At 41.3% G+C, this 19,602-nt stretch overlaps 1 protein-coding gene across 12 annotated transcripts in view; it reads left to right on the top strand.

The window, feature by feature from the left end:
- The first annotated feature begins 10,862 nt into the window (after positions 1-10,862).
- The window catches only part of PICALM (phosphatidylinositol binding clathrin assembly protein), a 100,151-nt gene continuing 91,411 nt past the window's right edge, over positions 10,863-19,602 (top strand). For 3 of the 12 annotated variants that reach the window (XM_055416157.2, XM_055416155.2, XM_055416156.2), the window contains exon 1: positions 10,865-11,337. In XM_055416157.2, coding sequence (XP_055272132.1) covers positions 11,208-11,337 — 130 coding nt within the window. In that variant the 5' untranslated portion in view covers positions 10,865-11,207. Of the gene's footprint in view, positions 11,338-19,602 lie in introns of all 12 variants that reach the window. The other 9 variants (XM_055416159.2, XM_055416161.2, XM_055416158.2 and 6 more) reach the window with 6 other exon arrangements.

Below are 19,602 nucleotides of genomic sequence, written 5' to 3'. Positions count from 1 at the left end.
TGTTCCTGTCTGAGGGCCATTGTTTTCACTGTTCCCTGCACACAAAGTGATCTGCCCAATATTTGCACTGCAGATCCCACAATTCACTCAAGTCATGTGTCACCATCTTAGAAAGACTTTCCCTTGTCATCCAGCTTAAGGTCCTCTTCCCGTCCTTCTTGATTCACGTATCTTGCTTAATTTTTCCTCACAGCATTCTTCTCTCCCTGTATCTGTTTCATATTTATTTGCTCATTATATGTCACACAGTCAAGAAGGCAGAAAGAACACTTTTCCGCTTTGTTCACTGATGTGTTTTCAGGGCCTGGAACACTATTCAGCACATGTATGTGCTTAGTAACTACTTGCTGATTGAATGAATAAATAAAAACCTCACATACACTTATTGTTTCAGCCATATATAACAATTTGTAATCCCCAAATGGCTCGTTCTTTTGCATTTGTGGTTTTCCTCTGCCTGGAATAACTTTTCCTTTATTCCCTCACAATTTCTAATCACCTTCAAGACTCTGTTTACATGTCACTGTCTCTGATAAACCTTTATTGATCCCACCAGAAAGAACTAGGTGTCTTCTTTCTTTGTTCTTACAGTACTGTAGGCATACTTCTATCATACTGCTTAATACAGTTAGTTGACTCTTGAAGAAGGCAAGAGTTACCCTCCACCTTCCACCCCACTGCCAAGCTGAAAATCTAAGTATAACTTTACAGTCAAACCTCTGCACTGCAGATTCATCCCACCAAAGATTGTATAGCACAGTAGGTGTATTTATCGAAAAAAATCTAGGTATAAGTGGCCTTGTGAAGTTGAAATCCATGTTGTTCAAAGGTCAGTTGTATATTACACTAACATTTTTTCTAATCTATGTCTGTATCCTGAGACTCTAGTAGAGGGCTTTGCCCATAGCAAATTCTGAGTAAATGTTTATTGAATGAATTTATTCTCTTAGTAACAACTATGTGTCAAGCATTGTACTAGTTTTTTATGTACGTTATTTCATTTATTTTTTAAAATCTTTATTGGTGTATAGTTTATTTACAATGTTGTGTTAGTTTCAGGTATACAGCAAAGTGCATCTGTTATACATAAACATATATCCACTCTTTTTAAAGATTTTTTTCCTGTATAGGCTATTACAAAGTACTGAGTTCCCCGTGCTATACAGTATGTCCTTATTAGTTATCTGTTTTATATATAGTAGTATGGACAGAGGAGCCTGGGAGGCTGCAGTCCATGTGGTCACAAAGAGTCGGACATGACTGAGTGACTTCACTTCACTCACACGTCAATCCCAATCTTCCAGTTCATCCCTCCCTATCCCTTACCCACTGGTAATCACAAATTTATTTTCTATATGTATAACTCTATTTCTGTTTTGTAGATAAGTTCATTTGTACATACATGCAATGGAATATTACTCCGCCATAAAAAGGATGAAATAATGCCATTTATGGCAACATGAATGGACCTAGAGATTGTCATACTGAGTGAAGTAAGTCAAACAGAGAAAGACAAATATGATATCGCTTATATGTGGAATCTAAAAAAAGGTTACAAATGTACATAATTTTAATCCTGACAAGAAATCTGTAAGATATCTGCTATGATTCCTGTTTTATATATGAGGAAGCTGAGTAACTCGCCCAAGTTTTGAACTTAAGTGTGTCTGACTCCAAATCTGATATTTCTACCATTGTCTCAAATGAATGAATAAATCTCCTTAATTTTATTGATACTTACTGGTCAAAATTTAATATACTAATTTTATTATTAACATTGAAACTCTGATCTATTTTTGCATATACACCATACAACATGATCAGTGTTGCATGCTGTAATACATTTTTACTTTATTCGGCCTCTTTACAGAGAAGAATGGACCCCAGGTACCTTAACAGCTCAAGTATCCTATTTTTATTCTGCTTCACGATTAGAGTTTTTGATGATGATTCAGGATAAAGGTTTGGTTAGTCTTCCCTTTTAACAGAAGGATTATATTTAATAGTTAGTCCACATGTCATTTTCAAGAGGTATAAAAGTTCTCAATACACTGTAATTCATATTGAGATTATATAATTAACATACCTGGAAGAAAGGAGAATGTGGCAGGAGTGAGTTAAAGATATAGTAAAAGACTCAGATATGTAGAGGAATCTGGTGGTCACCCTTATTACTGTCTTTTCTGCATGCTATGTGAAGGAGTGTGTACTAAAATTTTAATAAAACTCTAGAAGCACATAAAATAGTATCATGAGAAGCTCAAGCAGTGAGACTCCAGGCTGTAAGACAGACCTGATATTTAACCCTTGCTCTCCCACCTAATAAAAGTGAGAAAGTGGAGGCATAGAAATATAAGAAATTATTCTTAAGTAATCTTTTAAAACTTTGAACAGAGTTACAGATTTTGCCATTTGTTATAAACTGGTATATGTAATCTAACCAGAACCATGAGAAAGTTGGTATTGTGTGAATTCTGAGGCACTTTCGACATGTTGTAGGAGTGATGTGGACTTTCTTGAGTTTTACACATTCATAAGTGAATGGTCTGTATCTCGTGCCTTTGTTGGTTTTCTGTGAGCTGTTCAGTTCAGTTCAGTCGCTCAGTCGTGTCCGACTCTCCGCGACCCCATGAATCACAGCACGCCAGGCCTCCCTGTCCATCACCAACTCCCGGAGTACACTCAAACTCATGTCCACAGAGTCGGTGATGCCATCCAGCCATCTCATTCTCCGTCGTCCCCTTCTCCTCCCGCCCCCAACCTTTCCCAGCATCAGAGTCTTTTCCAGTGAGTCAACTCGTCGCATGAGGTGGCCAAAGTATTGCAGTTTCAGCTTTAGCATCAGTCCCTCCAATGAACATCCAGGATTGATCTCCTTTAGAATGGACTGGTTGGATCTCCTTGCAGTATAAGGGACTCTCAAGAGTCTTCTCCAACACCACAGTTCAAAAGCATCGATTCTACGGCAATCAGCTTTCTTCACAGTCCAACTCTCACATCCATACATGACCACGGGAAAAACCATTGCCTCGACTAGACGGACCTTGGTTGGCAAAGTAATGTCTCTGCTTTTTAATATACTATCAAGGTTGGTCATAACTTTCCTTCCAAGGAGCAAGCGTCTTTTAATTTCCTGGCTGCAATCAGCATCTGCAGTGATTTTGGAGCCCAAAAAAACAAAGTCTGACACTGTTTCCACTGTTTTTCCATCTATGTAGTTTCTGGGAAATGAGCAGCTCTCATTCCTGTAACTCTTGTAACCCAGTCATTCGTGTGCCTCCTTCATGAGGATTCAGTGCGGCTGTGGTGCTGTTATCCCTGTGATAGGAACTCTAACTCAGTGTAAAGCCCCATAGATCTGTTACTTATTTTTATTTTATATTGTGCTATGTTTTATTTATGGTGTTGTGTTTGTTTCGGGTGTGCAGCAGGGTGATACAGTCATATATACATACATATATATATATATATATATATATATATGAATTAACAAGGGCAGTTCCCGTCTTGATGGGGAGTTCGTGGTTTGTGATATAAATGGCATTATTTTGAGAGAGGGATGACTTAGGTAGGGCATTGGGTTTTTTTTTTTCTTTTTGCAGCTTGAGGCAGTTGTAAAATAACGTAGCTTTTTGCAACTGTGTATTCTATAGTATTTTTTTCATTTGGTGATATTTTAACTGTTGATGTTTATGGCATTATGCTTTGTACCATTTATTAAATTTTATTTTAAAAAAAAGTGAGAAAGTGAAAGTTGCTCAGTCCTGTCTGACTCTTAGTGACCCCTTGGACTATACAGTCCATGGAATTCTCCAGGCCAGAATACTGGAGTGGGTAGTCTTTCTCTTCTCCAGGGGATCTTCCCAATTCAGGGATTGAACCCAGGTCTACCACATTGAGGCGGATTCTTCACCAGCTGAACCACGAGGGTGTTTAACTTTTCCTAAGCATCAGTCTCTTTATCAGTAAAACAGAGAAAAGAGGAGTATTTGGTGGGGTAGTTAGTTACTACTGTAATCTTGTCGTTGTTGTTCAGTTGCCCAGTCGTGTCCGACTCTGCAACCCCACGGACTGCAGCATGCCAGGCTTCCCTGTCCCTCACCCCTCCCGGAGTTTGCCCAAGTTCATGTCCACACTGCATCAGTGATGCCATCCAACCATCTCATCCTCTGATGCCCTCTTCTCCTTCTGCCCTCGATCTTTCCCAGCATCAGGGACTTTTCCAATGAGTCGTCTGTTCGCATCAGATGACCAGAACACTGGAGCTTCAGCTTCAGCATCAGTCCTTCCAGTGAATATTCAGGGATGATCTCCCTTAAGATTGACTGGTTTGATCTCCTTGCTATCTAAGGGACTACTATAAAACGCAGCATCAAAACTTTAGAGGCGTAATTTAATAAAGCAAGTAAAATCCAACACAGGTGTTCCTGCTCATGCAGTTCTCTGGAGCAGGATTCCTCTAAAGATTAACTCGGGGCCCCAGGCTCCTATTTTTCCATTTTGACTTCCTCTAGAGTCTTTGAAATCTTCATTCAGCTGGTAGGTAAATAAAGAGAATATGATGCACTTGCAGGAAGTTTTAGAGGCTTTGTGGGCCAAACCATAAATGGCTTTCATTGTTTCTGTCCACACTCCACTGTGTATCAGGTCAGTCACAAGACCCCAGCTAATTACAAAGGAGGCTGGGGATCATAGTATGTGTGCTCAGGAGAAAAGGAAACAGACTTTGGGGGAATTCAGAGGTGTCTCTGCTACTTTCAGTCATGAGGTTGCTTCAGGGTTTCACTGAGAAAAAAAAATGTAATGTGCTTAGCACAGGCTAAGGAATCAACAGAGTAGCATGTAACTGTTATTATCACAAGGATGTAGGCTGAGAGCCTGAATAAGGAAGTCAGGTTGGAAGAGAAGTCGTTGCTTGGAGGTTCTAGCCAGAGAATTCAGCCACATTCAAAGAAAAGTACTTACATTCGTGTAAGGTTATAAAAGATTATAATCTTTAACTGATTCAGCAGCATCAGGAAGCATAAACACAAAAAGGTGAGGGGTGAAGAAGTTGCCAAGGTGTTCATGTCAGCTTAGCTAACAGAATGTCAGAAGATTATAATTTAGTTTACCGTTAATGTCCTAAGAAGAGTGGAAACAGGGAACTGGTAGATTCTTTGGATTTGGGCACGAGCTTAACTGAAATAATAAAGGGTAAAAATTCTGGTGAATCCTCTTTTACATATTTTTTCTCCTTCACTTTCTTACTTTAAAAGTTCAGTTCAGTTCAGTTCAGTCGCTCAGTCGTGTCCGACTCTCCGCAACCCCATGAATCACAGCACGCCAGGCCTCCCTGTCCATCACCAACTCCCAGAGTTCACTCAAACTCATGTCCACAGAGTCGGTGATGCCATCCAGCCATCTCATTCTCTGTCGTCCCCTTCTCCTCCCGCCCCCAACCTTTCCCAGCATCAGAGTCTTTTCCAGTGAGTCAACTTGTCTCATGAGGTGGCCAAAGTATTGGAGTTTCAGCTTTAGCATCAATCCTTCCAATGAACACCCAGGATTGATCTCCTTTAGAATGGACTGGTTGGATCTCCTTGCAGTCCAAGGGACTCTCAAGAGTCTTCTCCAGCACCACAGTTCAAAAGCATCAATTCTTCGGCGATCAGCTTTCTTCACAGTCCAACTCTCACATCCATACATGACCACGGGAAAAACCATAGCCTTGACTAGACGGACCTTGGTTGGCAAAGTAATGTCTCTGCTTTTTAATATACTATCAAGGTTGGTCATAACTTTCCTTCCAAGGAGTGTCTTTTAATTTCATGGCTGCAATCAGTATCCGCAGTGATTTTGGAGCCCCCCAGAATAAAGTCTGACACTGTTTCCACTGTTTTTCCATCTATTTCCCATGAAGTGATGGGACCAGATGCCATGATCTTTGTTTTCTGAATGTTGAGCTTCAAGCCAACCTTTTCACTCTCCTCTTTCACTTTCATCAAGTTACAGACCTCATAAAGATTCTTTAGGTGCAGCGTATTTTCTTCTCCCCACTTATTTTTCTCCTTTGTCGTTATCTAAAATAGTGTAAGAATCCTGAGAACAGAGATCACGTTTGCCTCACACATTATTATATCTTAGCATCTAGCATGCCTAGCACAAAGTAGGCCAGCAAGTATTTGTTGAATGAACTTAATCTATATGGTAGTAACTTCAGTCTTGGTGAAAGGATCTAGATAAGTAACAGAAAGACAATGAGGTTTGTTGTTGTTGGAATATAGTTGTTTTACAATGTTGTGTGAGTTTCTACTACACAGCAAAGTGAATCAGCTATATGGATACATATATCCAATCTTTTTTAGATTTCCTTCCCATTTAGGTCATCACAGAGCACTGAGCAGAATTCCCTGTGCTATACATTAGGCTCTTATTAGTATTCTATTTTATACATAGTAGTGCGTATATATGGAGAAGACAATGGCACCCCACTCCAGTGCTCTTGCCTGGAAAATCCCATGGACGGAGGAGCCTGGTGGGCTGCAGTCCATGGGGTCTCGAAGAGTTGGACAGGACTGAGCGACTTCACTTTCACTTTCATGTATTGGAGAAGGAAATGGCAACCCACTCCAGTGTTCTTCCCTGGAGAACACCAGGGACGGGGGAGCCTGGTGGGCTGCCGTCTGTGGGGTCGCACAGAGTCGGACACGACTGATGTGACTTAGCAGCAGCAGCAGCAATGCGTATGTAAGACAGTGGGTTTGTAACTCTTGCTTCCACCAGTTGAGTATTCATGAAATTCTGAGACTTCTGGGGTCGCAGAGTCGGACACGACTGAGTGACTGAACTGAACTGAACTGAAGATTCTTTTTAAGCAATAGAGTAAAATCGCATAAACATTTAAACTCTAAGACTTTTTCTCTCCTTGTATTAAGTGGCACAAAACTTTTTAGAGTTATAGTTGTTGTTTATTTGCTCAGTTGTGTCCAACTCTTTGCGACCCCATGGACTGGGTAGCTTGCCAGGCTCCTCTGTCCATTGGGTTTTCCAGGCAAGAATAGTGGAGTGGGGAGCCATTTCCTTCCTTTGGGGATCTTCCTGGACCAGGGGTTGAACTTGAGTATCCTGAATTGGCAGGCAGATTCTTTACCACTGAGTCACCAGGGAAACCCAGAGTTATAGTAATGAGAGTTAAATGAAAAAATTCATGTAGTGCTCCGAGCACACAAAAAGCATTCAGAAAACTGTTTCTCCCTCCTCCGTCCCTCATACCTCTCTACAATATACTTTATAATTTAGGGAACCTTAGGAAATATCATGTTCCATTCAAATTCTTCCTTTCTTCTGTTTTTGGTTCTGTTCATTTATAATGAAAGCACATACACTTTCAAGTTGATGATCAAAGTTGAGAGTTATTAGTTCCCAAAGAATTAATGGGTTCTCTGTTAGAACAGTGTTCAGCACCCAGAACAGTGCCTTACACACAGCAGCTACTAAATACATATTTTTTGAAAGAATGAGTGAATTAAAACAGTACTGAAATATGGATGATGCTCCATGGACAATGATAGGATGGACATAACTATGTTTACCAGCTGCCCATAATACATAATTATGGTCCGTAACCTGACAACTATGCTCTAAGTGTGAAAGAATGGGCAGGTTTTATTAAATGAGAGGTTTGGAGTGGTGTTTCCCAATGGGTGACTTCAGAATGTTTTCATTCATTCAACCAGCATTTGACTATGTCTATTATATGTCGGGCTTCCCAGTTGGCTCAGTGGTAAAGAATTGGGCTGTCAATGCAGGAGACACAAGAGATGTGGGTTCGATCCCCCAGGGTCAGGAAGATCCCCTGGAGGAGGAAATAGCAATTCACTCTAGTATTCTTGCCTAGAGAATCCCGTGGACAGAGGAGCCAGGTGAGCGACATACAGTTCATGGCGTTGCAATAAGAGTCAGACATGACTGAGTGACTAAAACAAACCTGAAAACAAACCTACTATGCATCAGCCACAGTGCTACCAAGAAGGTATCTCTGCCAGGGCCCCATGCCAGTACAATCAGTGCTCAGTTGCTCAGAGGCTACTGCAATAAAAATTAAAATAATTCAATAGCAGAAGGATGTACAGAATACTACACTAGCAACAAAAGGAAACTGCTGACTGCATGGCATATCCAAGTATGACCAGTAGTGTGATACTGGCTGGACTGCATGTGGAGGCCTGGGAAGACATGAGGCTCAATGAGCAGCAGTTAGGTAGGGGCTACTGATCATGAAGGGCCTGTATGCCAGGCTGAGAGCCCTGAATTTTTATCCTCCAGAGTAGCGAGAAGGATTATACAGAAGGGTTTTCATGCAAAGAAAAGATAATCAGATTTTAGGTTCAGAATGATCTGGATTGGAGTTGAGGTATGAGAGAGAGAAATCAGCTAGAACAGTCCACATGGGAAAGACATCACAGGCTGGAACTAAGGCAATAGAAGTGGAGTAGGAGACAGATGAGTTAGAGAGAATGGAAGTAGAACAGGCGAGATGAGAAAGAAGAGAGAAGAGAGCTGAGAACGAACCACAGTTTTCTGGCTTGGACTTCAGGGCAGGTGGTGAGGCCATTAACAGAAACAAGGAATACAGGAGATCAATATGGATTTAGGATGTAAGATGGGCAAGGGCAAGAGAAATTCAGCTCTGGCCATAGTGGGTTTGAGGCATCCGTGGGACTTCAGGGAGAGCTATTTCTTGACTAGACCAAGGAAAGTGGAACATACAGAAAAGCTTATAAGAAAGAGTAGGTCAATAATTCCTATTCTTAGAGCACTTCTCCACCATCTACATTGCTTCATATAGTTTAGACCAGAATTATGCATCTCTCCAATGATCACTAATTATTTACATATTTGGAAACTTCTAAAACATATCCTTGAAAAAGAGTATGGTGATATTTCTAATAGAAGCTAGTTTATTAGTAAAGGGAACATGTCCACAGTTATTTGAATAAAGGTTTTTTTGTAAGAATCTCTTTGGTAGAAGTAACGGTGAAATACTTTGCTAGAATGTCATTCATAGTGTGCAAAACATACATGTTGCCTTCTGTGTGTTTAGGAATAACTTTTAGATTTTCCCTAAAGATGAAGTATTTATCTACTGATTTAGATCCTGTTGACCTCACCGTGGGTGTACCAGCACAGAGGCCACCCAGTAACTTATTAAATAGAACCCAGAGAAGAATAGCAAAGATGTCTTGAAAATTGGGTAACTCCACAGCCCAATGGACATAGGGCAGCAAACTGGGCACCAGACCACAGGAGGATTGCAGATGCACTGAAGGAAGTCATTACAGTTTTGAGAAATTTGGGCTGGCTCGACAAAGATGAAGCCTGCTGGTTTAAGCACTTTATGTTCTTGGCAAAAGCACAGTGCTGCAGAATTTCACCAGCTATCATGAAAAAAAAAAAAAAGAGGGGAAAGGGAATGAGAAGAGACCACAAAATTCATGATGACACAAAATGTTAACTATCTATTAGCTTTGCATCTTTTGAGAGTCACCAGACTGAAGCACAGTATTTCGGACTTGGCTGGCAGATGGTGTGCACAGACTTTGAGTATGTTAGCATTTCATATGAAACTAGCAAGACTACATAGGGCTACCACGGTAAATTAACGTTCACAGAGGTTTACAAATTTATCCTTAAACTTAGTGTTGCAAGTGGGGCCCTAATAACATTTTAAGACTTTGTTAAGAGATCTGGATCTCATGAAACAGATTCACAGGATATAGTAACTCTCCTAAATGCCCACAGGAAGGTTTCAGTGTCTTCTTTCCCTGAAAATCTGGTTTATGCAAGAGAAAAGAGGCCAAAGAGAACAAAGACTAAACCAGGGGGAGATGCCAGGTGGTGATGTCTGGGTTCTCTGAATGGGACGTCTCCATTTGCCACCCTCTCACTTCCTTCTATGGTCTGGACCTTTAATCACCACAGCAGTCAGCCCTTGTAGGGTCAAGCTAATCTCTGGTGACATCATCCTACTACTTCCCTTTTGAAATTCCAGTGAAGCTATGTGTTTCCTGTCGTATTTGACGCCCCAAGAGAACCCTGGTCGATTAGTATTCAAATATAGACTGGCATCAACGCGTCGCGTTTTCAGAGAAGCGATAAACAAAAACAGGTGGTATTTGCAAGCCTCTCAAGAAAAAGGGTGGGGAAAAGAAAAAACAAAAAACCCCAACCCTCCTGGGTCAGGAAGCAGCGAGAGCTTCAATACCCACTGGAGGGAGAGGCCCGAGAATGGGTCGACGGAAGCCTTGCCCCTCAAGCCAGGAGGATGGCTTCGGAGGGGCGGAGGGGGCGCATCACTGAACACCCCGTTCTTAATTCCACAACGAAAAAAGCCCCGGGAGCTCCGCCACCCGCTTCCTCAGGGAGGGGCTGAGGAGGCGGCCGCACCTCCTCTTTGTCACAGCGTCGCTTCCGACCAGACGCTGGGACACCCCGGAGGCGGGTGAGGGGCGCAGCCGCACGCCCCGCCCCCGGTCCTGAGCCCGCCCCTCTTTATGACTCCGCCCCTCCCTGTGACCCCGCCCCCTCCCTGTGACCCCCCGCGAGCCCGGCCTCGGGCGACCTGTTGGCACCGAGCGTCACGTGACGCGGCGGGCCGCGCACTCCCCCCTCCCCTCCCCCGCGGGCCGGCCTCCTATTGCGCCCGCCGGGCGGGTTCCACCACGTAACGCGCGGGCGCCGCCCCGCTCTGCCCTCGCCGGGCGAGGGAGGGCGGGTGCCGAAGAGGACGGAGGAGGGAGAAAGGGGGCGGGAGGAGGAGGAGGACGAGAAGGAGGAGGAGGAGGAGGGGCGGCGCCCGCGTCACGTGACCCGGGGCAGCCCGGAAAGCTCCGAGGAGGAGCCTGGCGCCGCCATTTTCCTGCAGCCGCCGGTGCCTCTCGCCCTGCCGGGCTCCAGCTGACCAGGGGAGGGCTGGGCTGGACCTGAGGCGGGGGCCGGCGGAGTAGCTGACGCCGCGCCTGAGCCCGCGGCGGGCCGGAGCCGGCTCTTTCCGGTCCGGGTGGCGGCGCGCGGCCCTGAGCCCCGCCCCGGGCCGGCAGGCGGAGGAGCGGGGCCGGTGCGGGGTTCAGGGGGTGCGGCGGCGGCGGCGGGCGGCCCTCCGGCGTCTGGGGGTCCCAGTTCCCCGCCGGCTGCCGAGCGGGAGGGCTGGCGCAGGGGCCGCAGAGATGTCTGGCCAGAGCCTGACGGACCGGATCACCGCCGCCCAGCACAGTGTCACCGGCTCCGCCGTATCCAAGACAGTATGCAAGGCCACGACCCACGAGATCATGGGGCCCAAGAAGAAGCACCTGGACTGTGAGTGGCGGCCCCTGCGCGGCTCACGCTGCCTCTCCCCTCGGCTGCGGCCTCTCGGGGCCCGGCGGGTCCTGGGTTCCCCTCCCGGAGCCGTGTTCTCTCTCTCTCGCCTCCATCACACCTGCCCTCGCGGCTTCCGTTCCCGGTCTGGGCTGTCCCTGACGAGCCCGTCGCCTCCCGGGGGCGCCGCGGCGGCCGGCCGGCCGCCCCCAGCTCGCCCCTCGCCCCCCGGCCGCCTCCGGTCCTGGCGCAGCCCTCTCCTCTCTCCGCACCCCGCCGCCCGCTCCCGGCCTCAGCGCCCCATTGTTTTCCGCAGCAGCCTCCTCGGGGTTTCCGTGAGCGCCCGGACCCCCCCGTTTCTCCGCAGCCCCCGAGGACTGGCTCCCCCGAAGGGAAGGTCCCCACTCGCTGCCCCGCCAGCCTCTCCCGTCCCTTCTCTCCCCGCCCCGCTTTCTCATCCACCTTTCCTCCTCCTCTCGGGTTACGTTTCTTCGCCTCCGTAGCTTTACTTAAGTTCCCTTCGTCTCATTGTAAATATTATAACTCAGTCCCCGACTTTTTTTTTTTTTTCTCTTCCCCTGGACTATTTTTCTTTTTAGGATCGTGAAAGTAAAGGGATTCCCTTGGTGTGGGGACAGCTTGGTGGGAAATTCGGGATTCTTAATCACCCCTGGTGGAATTTAGTCAGTGTTTTCTCGCTTCGGACTGGAATAAGTTGTGCATGTCAGGCGCACCCCCTCCCCCTCCGTTTTTTTTTTTTTTTATTGTCTGATGGGGATACGGAAAAATGTTTGCTGATGTTGGTGTCAATTCTAGTAGAAGCGGTTAAACCTGGCCGTTTCAGTTTAGAAGCTTTAGTGAAGCGTAGACTATTGGAATTCAAACTGGATTAGTAATCAAATCCACAAATAACAAACGTCTTTAAAAAAACTGGTGAAAAGGTGTTGGTGCTGCTTGAGTTTGGACTCCGTTCTATTTTATGCTGGTTGTCTTTTGGGAGACTAGCTTTTCTTACACGGCATAACATTACACCATTCACTGACAAATACAGTTACTCCAGATAACTCCTCCCAACTTTTTCCAAACCTGGAAGCCACCTGTAATATCCTTTTTTATTCCACTCCTTTACCTCAAGGTACAAAGATCAGTGGATTACTCAATCTTTGACACGGTGGAGCTTTGACCTGAAACTTTAAGGGAAACATGGGGGAAAAGGCATAGTTAAGAAATAAGTTCCTTTTATTTTTTAATGGCTATTGGACACAGAAGCCTGACTGACTTTTATCCTCCATGAAAGTTACTATGCTTTACTGTTTGAAGCAAGAGTGAGCATGTCCCGAAAGAGAATTCACTGACGGGAGTCCTGTTTTGTTTTCTCGCTTGGACTTTGGCCCTAAGGTTTGCGCTTTTATAAAAAAATGCACAAAATGTGAATTCTTACAAGACTCTTTGCTCGTGAAGTACTGTTAGAACAAGTTACTGCTACAGACAAACCCATTATTCATTGTGACTTGTTCCTTCCTTGTGGAAAAGTTAAAAAAAAAACATTATTACTGCTCGGTGGTTCTTTCTGATGTGCGGTTCTTGCAGGTTGCTTGTTAAACCATCAATCCTAGACTATTTTAAGGAATTCAGAATGTATTTGAATCGTGACACTTTTATAAACGGAAAATTCTTTAAAATGCATTATGAAGCAGTAAGTGCTTTTTTGATTATCTGATATTTGGAATAGACATTTTTACTGTTTGCTTCTCTTCACATGACTACTTGGATTTCTGTATTCAATCCATGGTTGCCCTAACAATTCTTTTATGAGGTTGGTTTCTGTTGCTTGTTTTCAGTGTTGAAGAAACTACTTGTGATTTTGTGAACTGTTTCCCTCTTCTCTTACTTCAAAATGATAAAGTATAACAAGAATAGATACCGGTTTTATAAGTCCTTTTAAAGATTTTTGTCTTGTTTTAAATGTTGCAGTTCTAACACATTGTGGAAAAGGTCAGAAAATAGGCTAGGTAAGTTTAGGAGAGTGAGACTTGCTTGTGGTTTTATGAATGTTAAATGTTAGCGCTTTCTCTTATAATGGAAACTACTGCAGAATCGAACTGGGATTACGTTTGGTATGGCTAATCTCACGTTTGTAGTTCTTTTTCTCCACTACTGCTGGGTTTATACATTCCTATTTCTTTAGAACTTGAATATTGCTGATAATGTTTGATTTTTTTTTTTTAATCTGTGTAGATAAGGTGCCACTACTCATTTCTTTCAAATGAAATTTTAAAAATACACTAATACTGTCATCCCTATATTGTTTAAAACACCTATACAACCAGTTCCATTAATAAAATACACTTAACTAAAGTCTGAACAATGAGTGGCTTTTCTAAACACCCTCTTGCCTTACACACTTTAACATACTTTGAGAAAATCCAAAAGGCTTTCATGAACAGTTTGGGGTTTTGATATCATGGACTTTTTTTTTCCCCCCAAACTGTAAACTTTTTCTTTGGTATTGGAGTATAGCCGAGTAACATACATAATTAAAAATTATGGTAGTTTCAGGTGAACAGTGAAGGGACTCAGCCATATGACACCATGGACTTTTAGGGCTTTAATACAGATATAATTTTCCTCTTTTAGGAATTTTTCTAGTGAAGGCTTAGTTCTGTTGTTGCACCTTTAATATCCTGAGAAACTGTTGCCTGATTAGTTGAGCCTAATGAAAATGGATTCATTTTTTAAATGTTAGCAGTTAATAAAAATATGCTTGGGACTGTTTTTTTTTCCCTCTAAGCCTTTAGAATGTGGAGGTGGTTTCTGTGCACCTTGCCAAGGTCTGTCCATATTAGGAAATGATTATTGTAGTCCATAAATTATGGCTTAATTCATACTGCATTGTATATATGTTTAAGAAAGAGCTTTTGCTTTTCTTATAGGGATCAATAGATAATAATGTTAGCTAGTGTCCACAGTGGGAAAAGATTTGTCAGTCCTCTGAAACACATTTTTAAAAATAAACATGATTTGCATTTAATTCCAGGCCTCTGATGTCCATAATCAAGGTAGGAGAATAGCAGCCCTTGTCCCTGAAGGACTTCTGTTTGCCAGGCACTTATTAACCATTATATAATTTAATCCTGTCTCATAGCTATGGGATAGGCAAGTCATATGCATAGAAGGTTGTCTCTAACTCCATTTAAAGAGATGGATATAGAATGCTGAAAACATTGATGAAGTACACAGAACAGTTTTATAATTTATAATTTTTGAAAAATATTATCCGATTTCACAGCCTTTGCTCTGCTTTTGACAAGTATACTTTTTCTATACTAGTTTTCTTTCCTTGTGCATTTATGTTATGACATGTTTCACTGAAATGAAATACTTTGTTAACGGATCTAATGTCTTCACTTTTATATCCATGTTTTTCCCGGTTAATTTCAAGAGGCATTTCATCCTAGCCACCATCTGCCTTACATTCTGCACAACAAAATCAAAATCACGTTCTTATTAAGTATTCATTTTAAGCATATCTCTAAGTTAGATACAGTGTGGGTATTTGTGTGTTGTGTACTGGATTTAGACTCAGCCTAATTTTAATTGTGAAATTTGTGCATGTTTTTAAAGTAAGAATTTGTGAATGCTTTGAATTTATAGAAAGTGTAATTTGTATTTGGGTTAGTGGTTTTATAACATTAAAAAATACATGTAAAATATTGACATGCAGCTGAAATAATGATCTTTTAAAGCAAATTATTGATTTTTAATGTCTTAATGATACACAGTGGGTACTTAGTTTTTGTATTATCAAGAAGATGTAACTGGAATCTGATCTGCAAGAAAGTACACGTGAAAAAGGTAATTAAAGTGGAAGATCTGCCCTTGATGGCTCTTGTTTAGAAATAAGGTAGCTGAGGCTTTCCAAATGGACAGTTATTTTGTAGTTATGTTTGGGCTTACTGTTCTTTTCCATAAGAATTCCCATAAGAATTATGGTTTATATTTTCATTTTCATTATTTGACTTATTCTGTTCCTTACTCCTTTAATAGTTCTGAAATACAAAAAATGGTGATTGAGTCATCTAAGTGGTGATAGTAAGATTTGACTACTTGTGTCAAATGCAGGAGGTGTACAGTAGAACTCTACAAATATAAGTTTTTTCTTCCTTGATATATTTAGTTATATTTCTGGATAGTATGTATTTTAAAAGAGAAACCCAGAAAAAGATGTGATCTCTAGCCATTTCAGTACCTGCCTTATTTGTAATTAGCAAATTAATTATAAAATATCTTTGTAAAATAATTAGGCATCACTGGACTTATTCTTTTAAGAAATAATGTTTGAATTTTAGTCATCTAGTTTTTATTCATGTACCAGTGCTTTTTATGTTTGTATGTTTTGTATATCTGAATAATTTCTGAGATGTCTTAGAATTTAATTTTGACTTGATTTCCTCTCCTTTGATTTGTAGAATACTTGTATTTAATTAGATGTTTTATTTTAGCTTTTTAAAGCTCTTCTACTTAATCCTTTAGTTTCTTGGCTGTGCCGAAGGCTTGTGAGATCTTAAGTTTCTCAACCAGGGATTGAACCTGTACCTGCTACAGTGGAAGCGTGGAGTCCTAACCACTGGATAGTCAGAGAATTCCCTAGATGTTTTAAAAGTACATTAATTGTTTAATATAATTTATTTGAAATAGAGTTGCTTTAATTTAAATAAAATAGTTTATTTTGACTCTGATTATCATTTAGAATACTTAATGTGAAAGTTCGCTGTCATAATACATGGAAATCTCTTTAGTTCCGCTTTTTTTTTTTCAAAGTGCCTAGTTCCATGATTTCTCCCTTAAAATCAAAGAAGTAAGAAAAATAAAGATTTCTTGGCCAGAGGTTACAGCCTTACCAAGGAGAAGTAGGGTTAGATTTTCAAAGTAAAGGCTTACTATTTGCTCTTCCTGTTCTTTTGGTGGCTGAAGTGGCATTTCCGTTACTTTGTGTTCTGTCTCAGTATGTTCCCTGTTAAATGGCTTTATATATTTCTCTAGAGAATTGAAGTTTTGGATTTGACCTTTTAGAATTTTGTATGTTCATTGTATATATAGTTCTTTTCATGGAGAATTGTTTGTGGGCAGTTAGAATTTGCTAATGATATTCCTTGAAAGGGGTATTTTGATGAACCTGAACCTTTGTGTTAAAAATTACATTCAGAGTTGTAGTTTGCCAGATATAAGAATACCAAGGATTTTTCAAGTTATATTAGAATGTAGCAGCTGTACTCGTAGCTAGGCATGTGCTTTGTGCATATACCTGGGTTGTGTTTATATTTATTTAGCAAATGTTTATTTGTGCTTACTTTGTGCTGGGCACTCACATTACTGAACACTTTGCATTTATTAACTTGTTTATTCCTTTCAACAACTTTGTGAGAGAGATTTTTATTATTATTAGCATTTTGCTGGAGAGGAAACTAAGGCATTGAGTTTAGTAATTTGCCCAAGGTTGCATAGCCAAGAAGAGAACTGGGATTTGAACCCAGGTAGTTCAACATCAATCTGGGTTTCACCTTAGTGTGACTTTTTATGTAATGCTTTTCTATTCCGGGAAATGAATAAGCCATATTTATTTACTCAAGGCAGTGTTTTTTTCCTGGCCGTGCATGTGAGATCTTAGTTTCCCAACCAGGGATCAAACCCACGTCCCCTAATGTGGAATCATAGAGTCTTAACCACTGGACTACCAGAGAAGTCCCTTGCAGCATTTTTTGAAGTGTGGTCCTCTACCTCCTTGTGAGGTCAAAACTGTATTCATATGCTGAGACATTGTTTAGCTTTCCCATTTTCATTCTTCCACTATTGTACAGTGGAGTTTTCCAGAGGTTATGTGATATTGAAACAAGCTGAATGTAGTAGCAGATAGAAGAATCCATCTATTTTTTATTAAGCCAGATAGTAAAGAGTTTTGGAAAAAATATGAAACAATGCCACTGTTCTAATTTCGGCTTTGGAAAATAGTTATTTTTTATGAAAAATGTTAACATGATGAGTTTTATTATTTTAAAATGAATCAATCTTTAAAAACTTCTCAGTTTTAATTTCTAACCCTCACAGTAAATATTAGAGAAAAACCACATAAAAGCTCTTTGGAGTCCTTAATTTTAAAGATTGTAAATGTTCTGAGACTGAAAAAAAAATGCAACTTGAAGGAAGAGTGTCTGTTAAGATGGGAGGAAAAGAAACAGAGAAACTAGATTTAAGTGGTCCTTGCAATTCTCAGAGTAATTTTGCATTTGATTTGATGGGTAACAGTGACCCAGTCATTCTAAGACTGAGCAAGAGATGTGACATAATCCTTTGATTATGTCATACTGTTGAGTAGAGTGGAAAGAATGTGATGTGTGACTTGCAAAGGAGACTGCACTGGGGCAAAGAGTTTCTAACAGTAATAATGTAATTTTCCTAAAAGGCCTTGATAAAGTCCATAATCAGTTGACACTCTTGATCCTCTTTTTCCTCACTTTTTGGTTTTGTTGTATTTTGTTTTAAATAGAGCTAAGCTGTCCCTTTCTCAGCTAAGCAGGTTAGGTACCAGTTGTGCCAAAGTAAGTTCTTGACTTCCAAACTCTTAGCCGTCCTTTGCAGATACCATTCCTTGGCCACAAAATGTCTTTGCCCTCTGTGTCAAAACAGATCCTTCCTTCCTCTTTTACCTACTTTAAACAAACTTGCTTTTGTTAAAGTTCACGTTTAAAATCACCTCTTTCATAAGGACACTACTGAACAACTCCCCCTGGTTATTCTGACTCTCTGTATATTTTGGGTTCGTGCATATTTTAATTGTGAATAGAAACTTCTCTTTTTGTACTGTTGTATATCTCTTCTCACACTACCTAATCAATGGTGCTTTGGGTACCCATTAAATACTGAATGATTGCACGTAATCTCCTGTCACAACTCAGGCTATTGAATGAACAACTTATGGACATTGTATTGAGATATTCCAGTAGATATTTTAATAATGTTTTTATGAGCATTATCTTAGTTCCAGTGAACGGTAATCACTTGGTTACAAAATTATATATAAAGTCGTTCAGTAGCATTGATAAAAAAACAACAAATTGCTATATTTCATGGGACCCATGAGGAATTGAAGTTTAGTTTTGTTTCAGTATTTTGTGATTTTCCCAAAGTGGTGGTATAGCAAAGAAAAAAATTTTGTGGTTACAGCTACTCAGTTTGAAAGCTATTTTAAAATGCTGATTTTGAGGATGTGGTCTTAAAAGAAAAAATTAATTTTAAGAATTAAACAGGAGACCAGAATTATATTTGAAATGTGTATCAGAGTTGCTTCCTTGTACAGGTCCAGGAGGTGCTGATCACATTATAATCTATATGGAGGCTGTTTCCTGTATATAACTGTATAGCAGCTTCACTTTAGATATAAGAGAGGTTGAAGTGCAAACTTAGTAGGTAATGTCAGAATACAGAAGAGATGACTGTTTTAGAATGAAGCTTTAGGAGGTAAGCAAAGGTTGGAGTTGGTAATAGTGCTGGCTGTGATAGTAAGACCACTAAATCTGGATCATCAATCAGTTGATTCCAGGGGCTGGTACGAATTGCTCAGAGTCTTCTCTGAATGTTTGGAATTCCAGGAGTGATTTCTGAAATGGTGCTGGTATTTATAGTCATAAACTTGGTACTTGAAAGCTTGCTAGGGGCCCTGGTTTACTCAAGGGAAATTTTTTCCAAGTAGTGGTTGAAGAAACTTAGACATGCTTTCCAAACTTCTGTCCTCACTTAAAGAGAGCAGGTGTACTTTACAAGTGACTTCATAGGGTCTACTTAGTTGCTGTATTTTAACGTATGGTGGTTGTTCAGTCACTCAGTCCTGTCCAACTCTTTTCGTAACCCTATGGACTGTTGCCCGCCAGTCTTCTTTGTCCGTGGGATTTTCCAGACAAGAATACTGGAGTGGGCTGCCATTCCCTTCTCCAAAGCATCTTTCCAACCCAGGGATTGAACCTGAATCTCCTGCATTGGCAGGAGGATTCTTTACCACTGAGCCACCAGGGAAACCCCATTTTAATGTATTTTTTCAGCCAACAAGTTCAGCCTACCCAGTACATTTTTCTGCTAATTATAGGTCTTTATAGGTCTCCTCATGGAGAAGGCAATGGCAGGCCACTCCAGTACTCTTGCCTAGAAAATCCTATGGACGGAGGAGCCTGGTAGGCTGCAGTCCATGCGGTCGCTACGAGTCTGACATGACTG

Source organism: Moschus berezovskii, chromosome 25, assembly GCF_049115385.1.
Source record: "Moschus berezovskii isolate FMDL1 chromosome 25, NW_MosBer_1.0, whole genome shotgun sequence".
Taxonomy (NCBI): domain Eukaryota; kingdom Metazoa; phylum Chordata; class Mammalia; order Artiodactyla; family Moschidae; genus Moschus; species Moschus berezovskii.
Note: the sequence above shows the minus strand (reverse complement) of the source record. Positions and strands in the feature narration are given on the sequence as shown.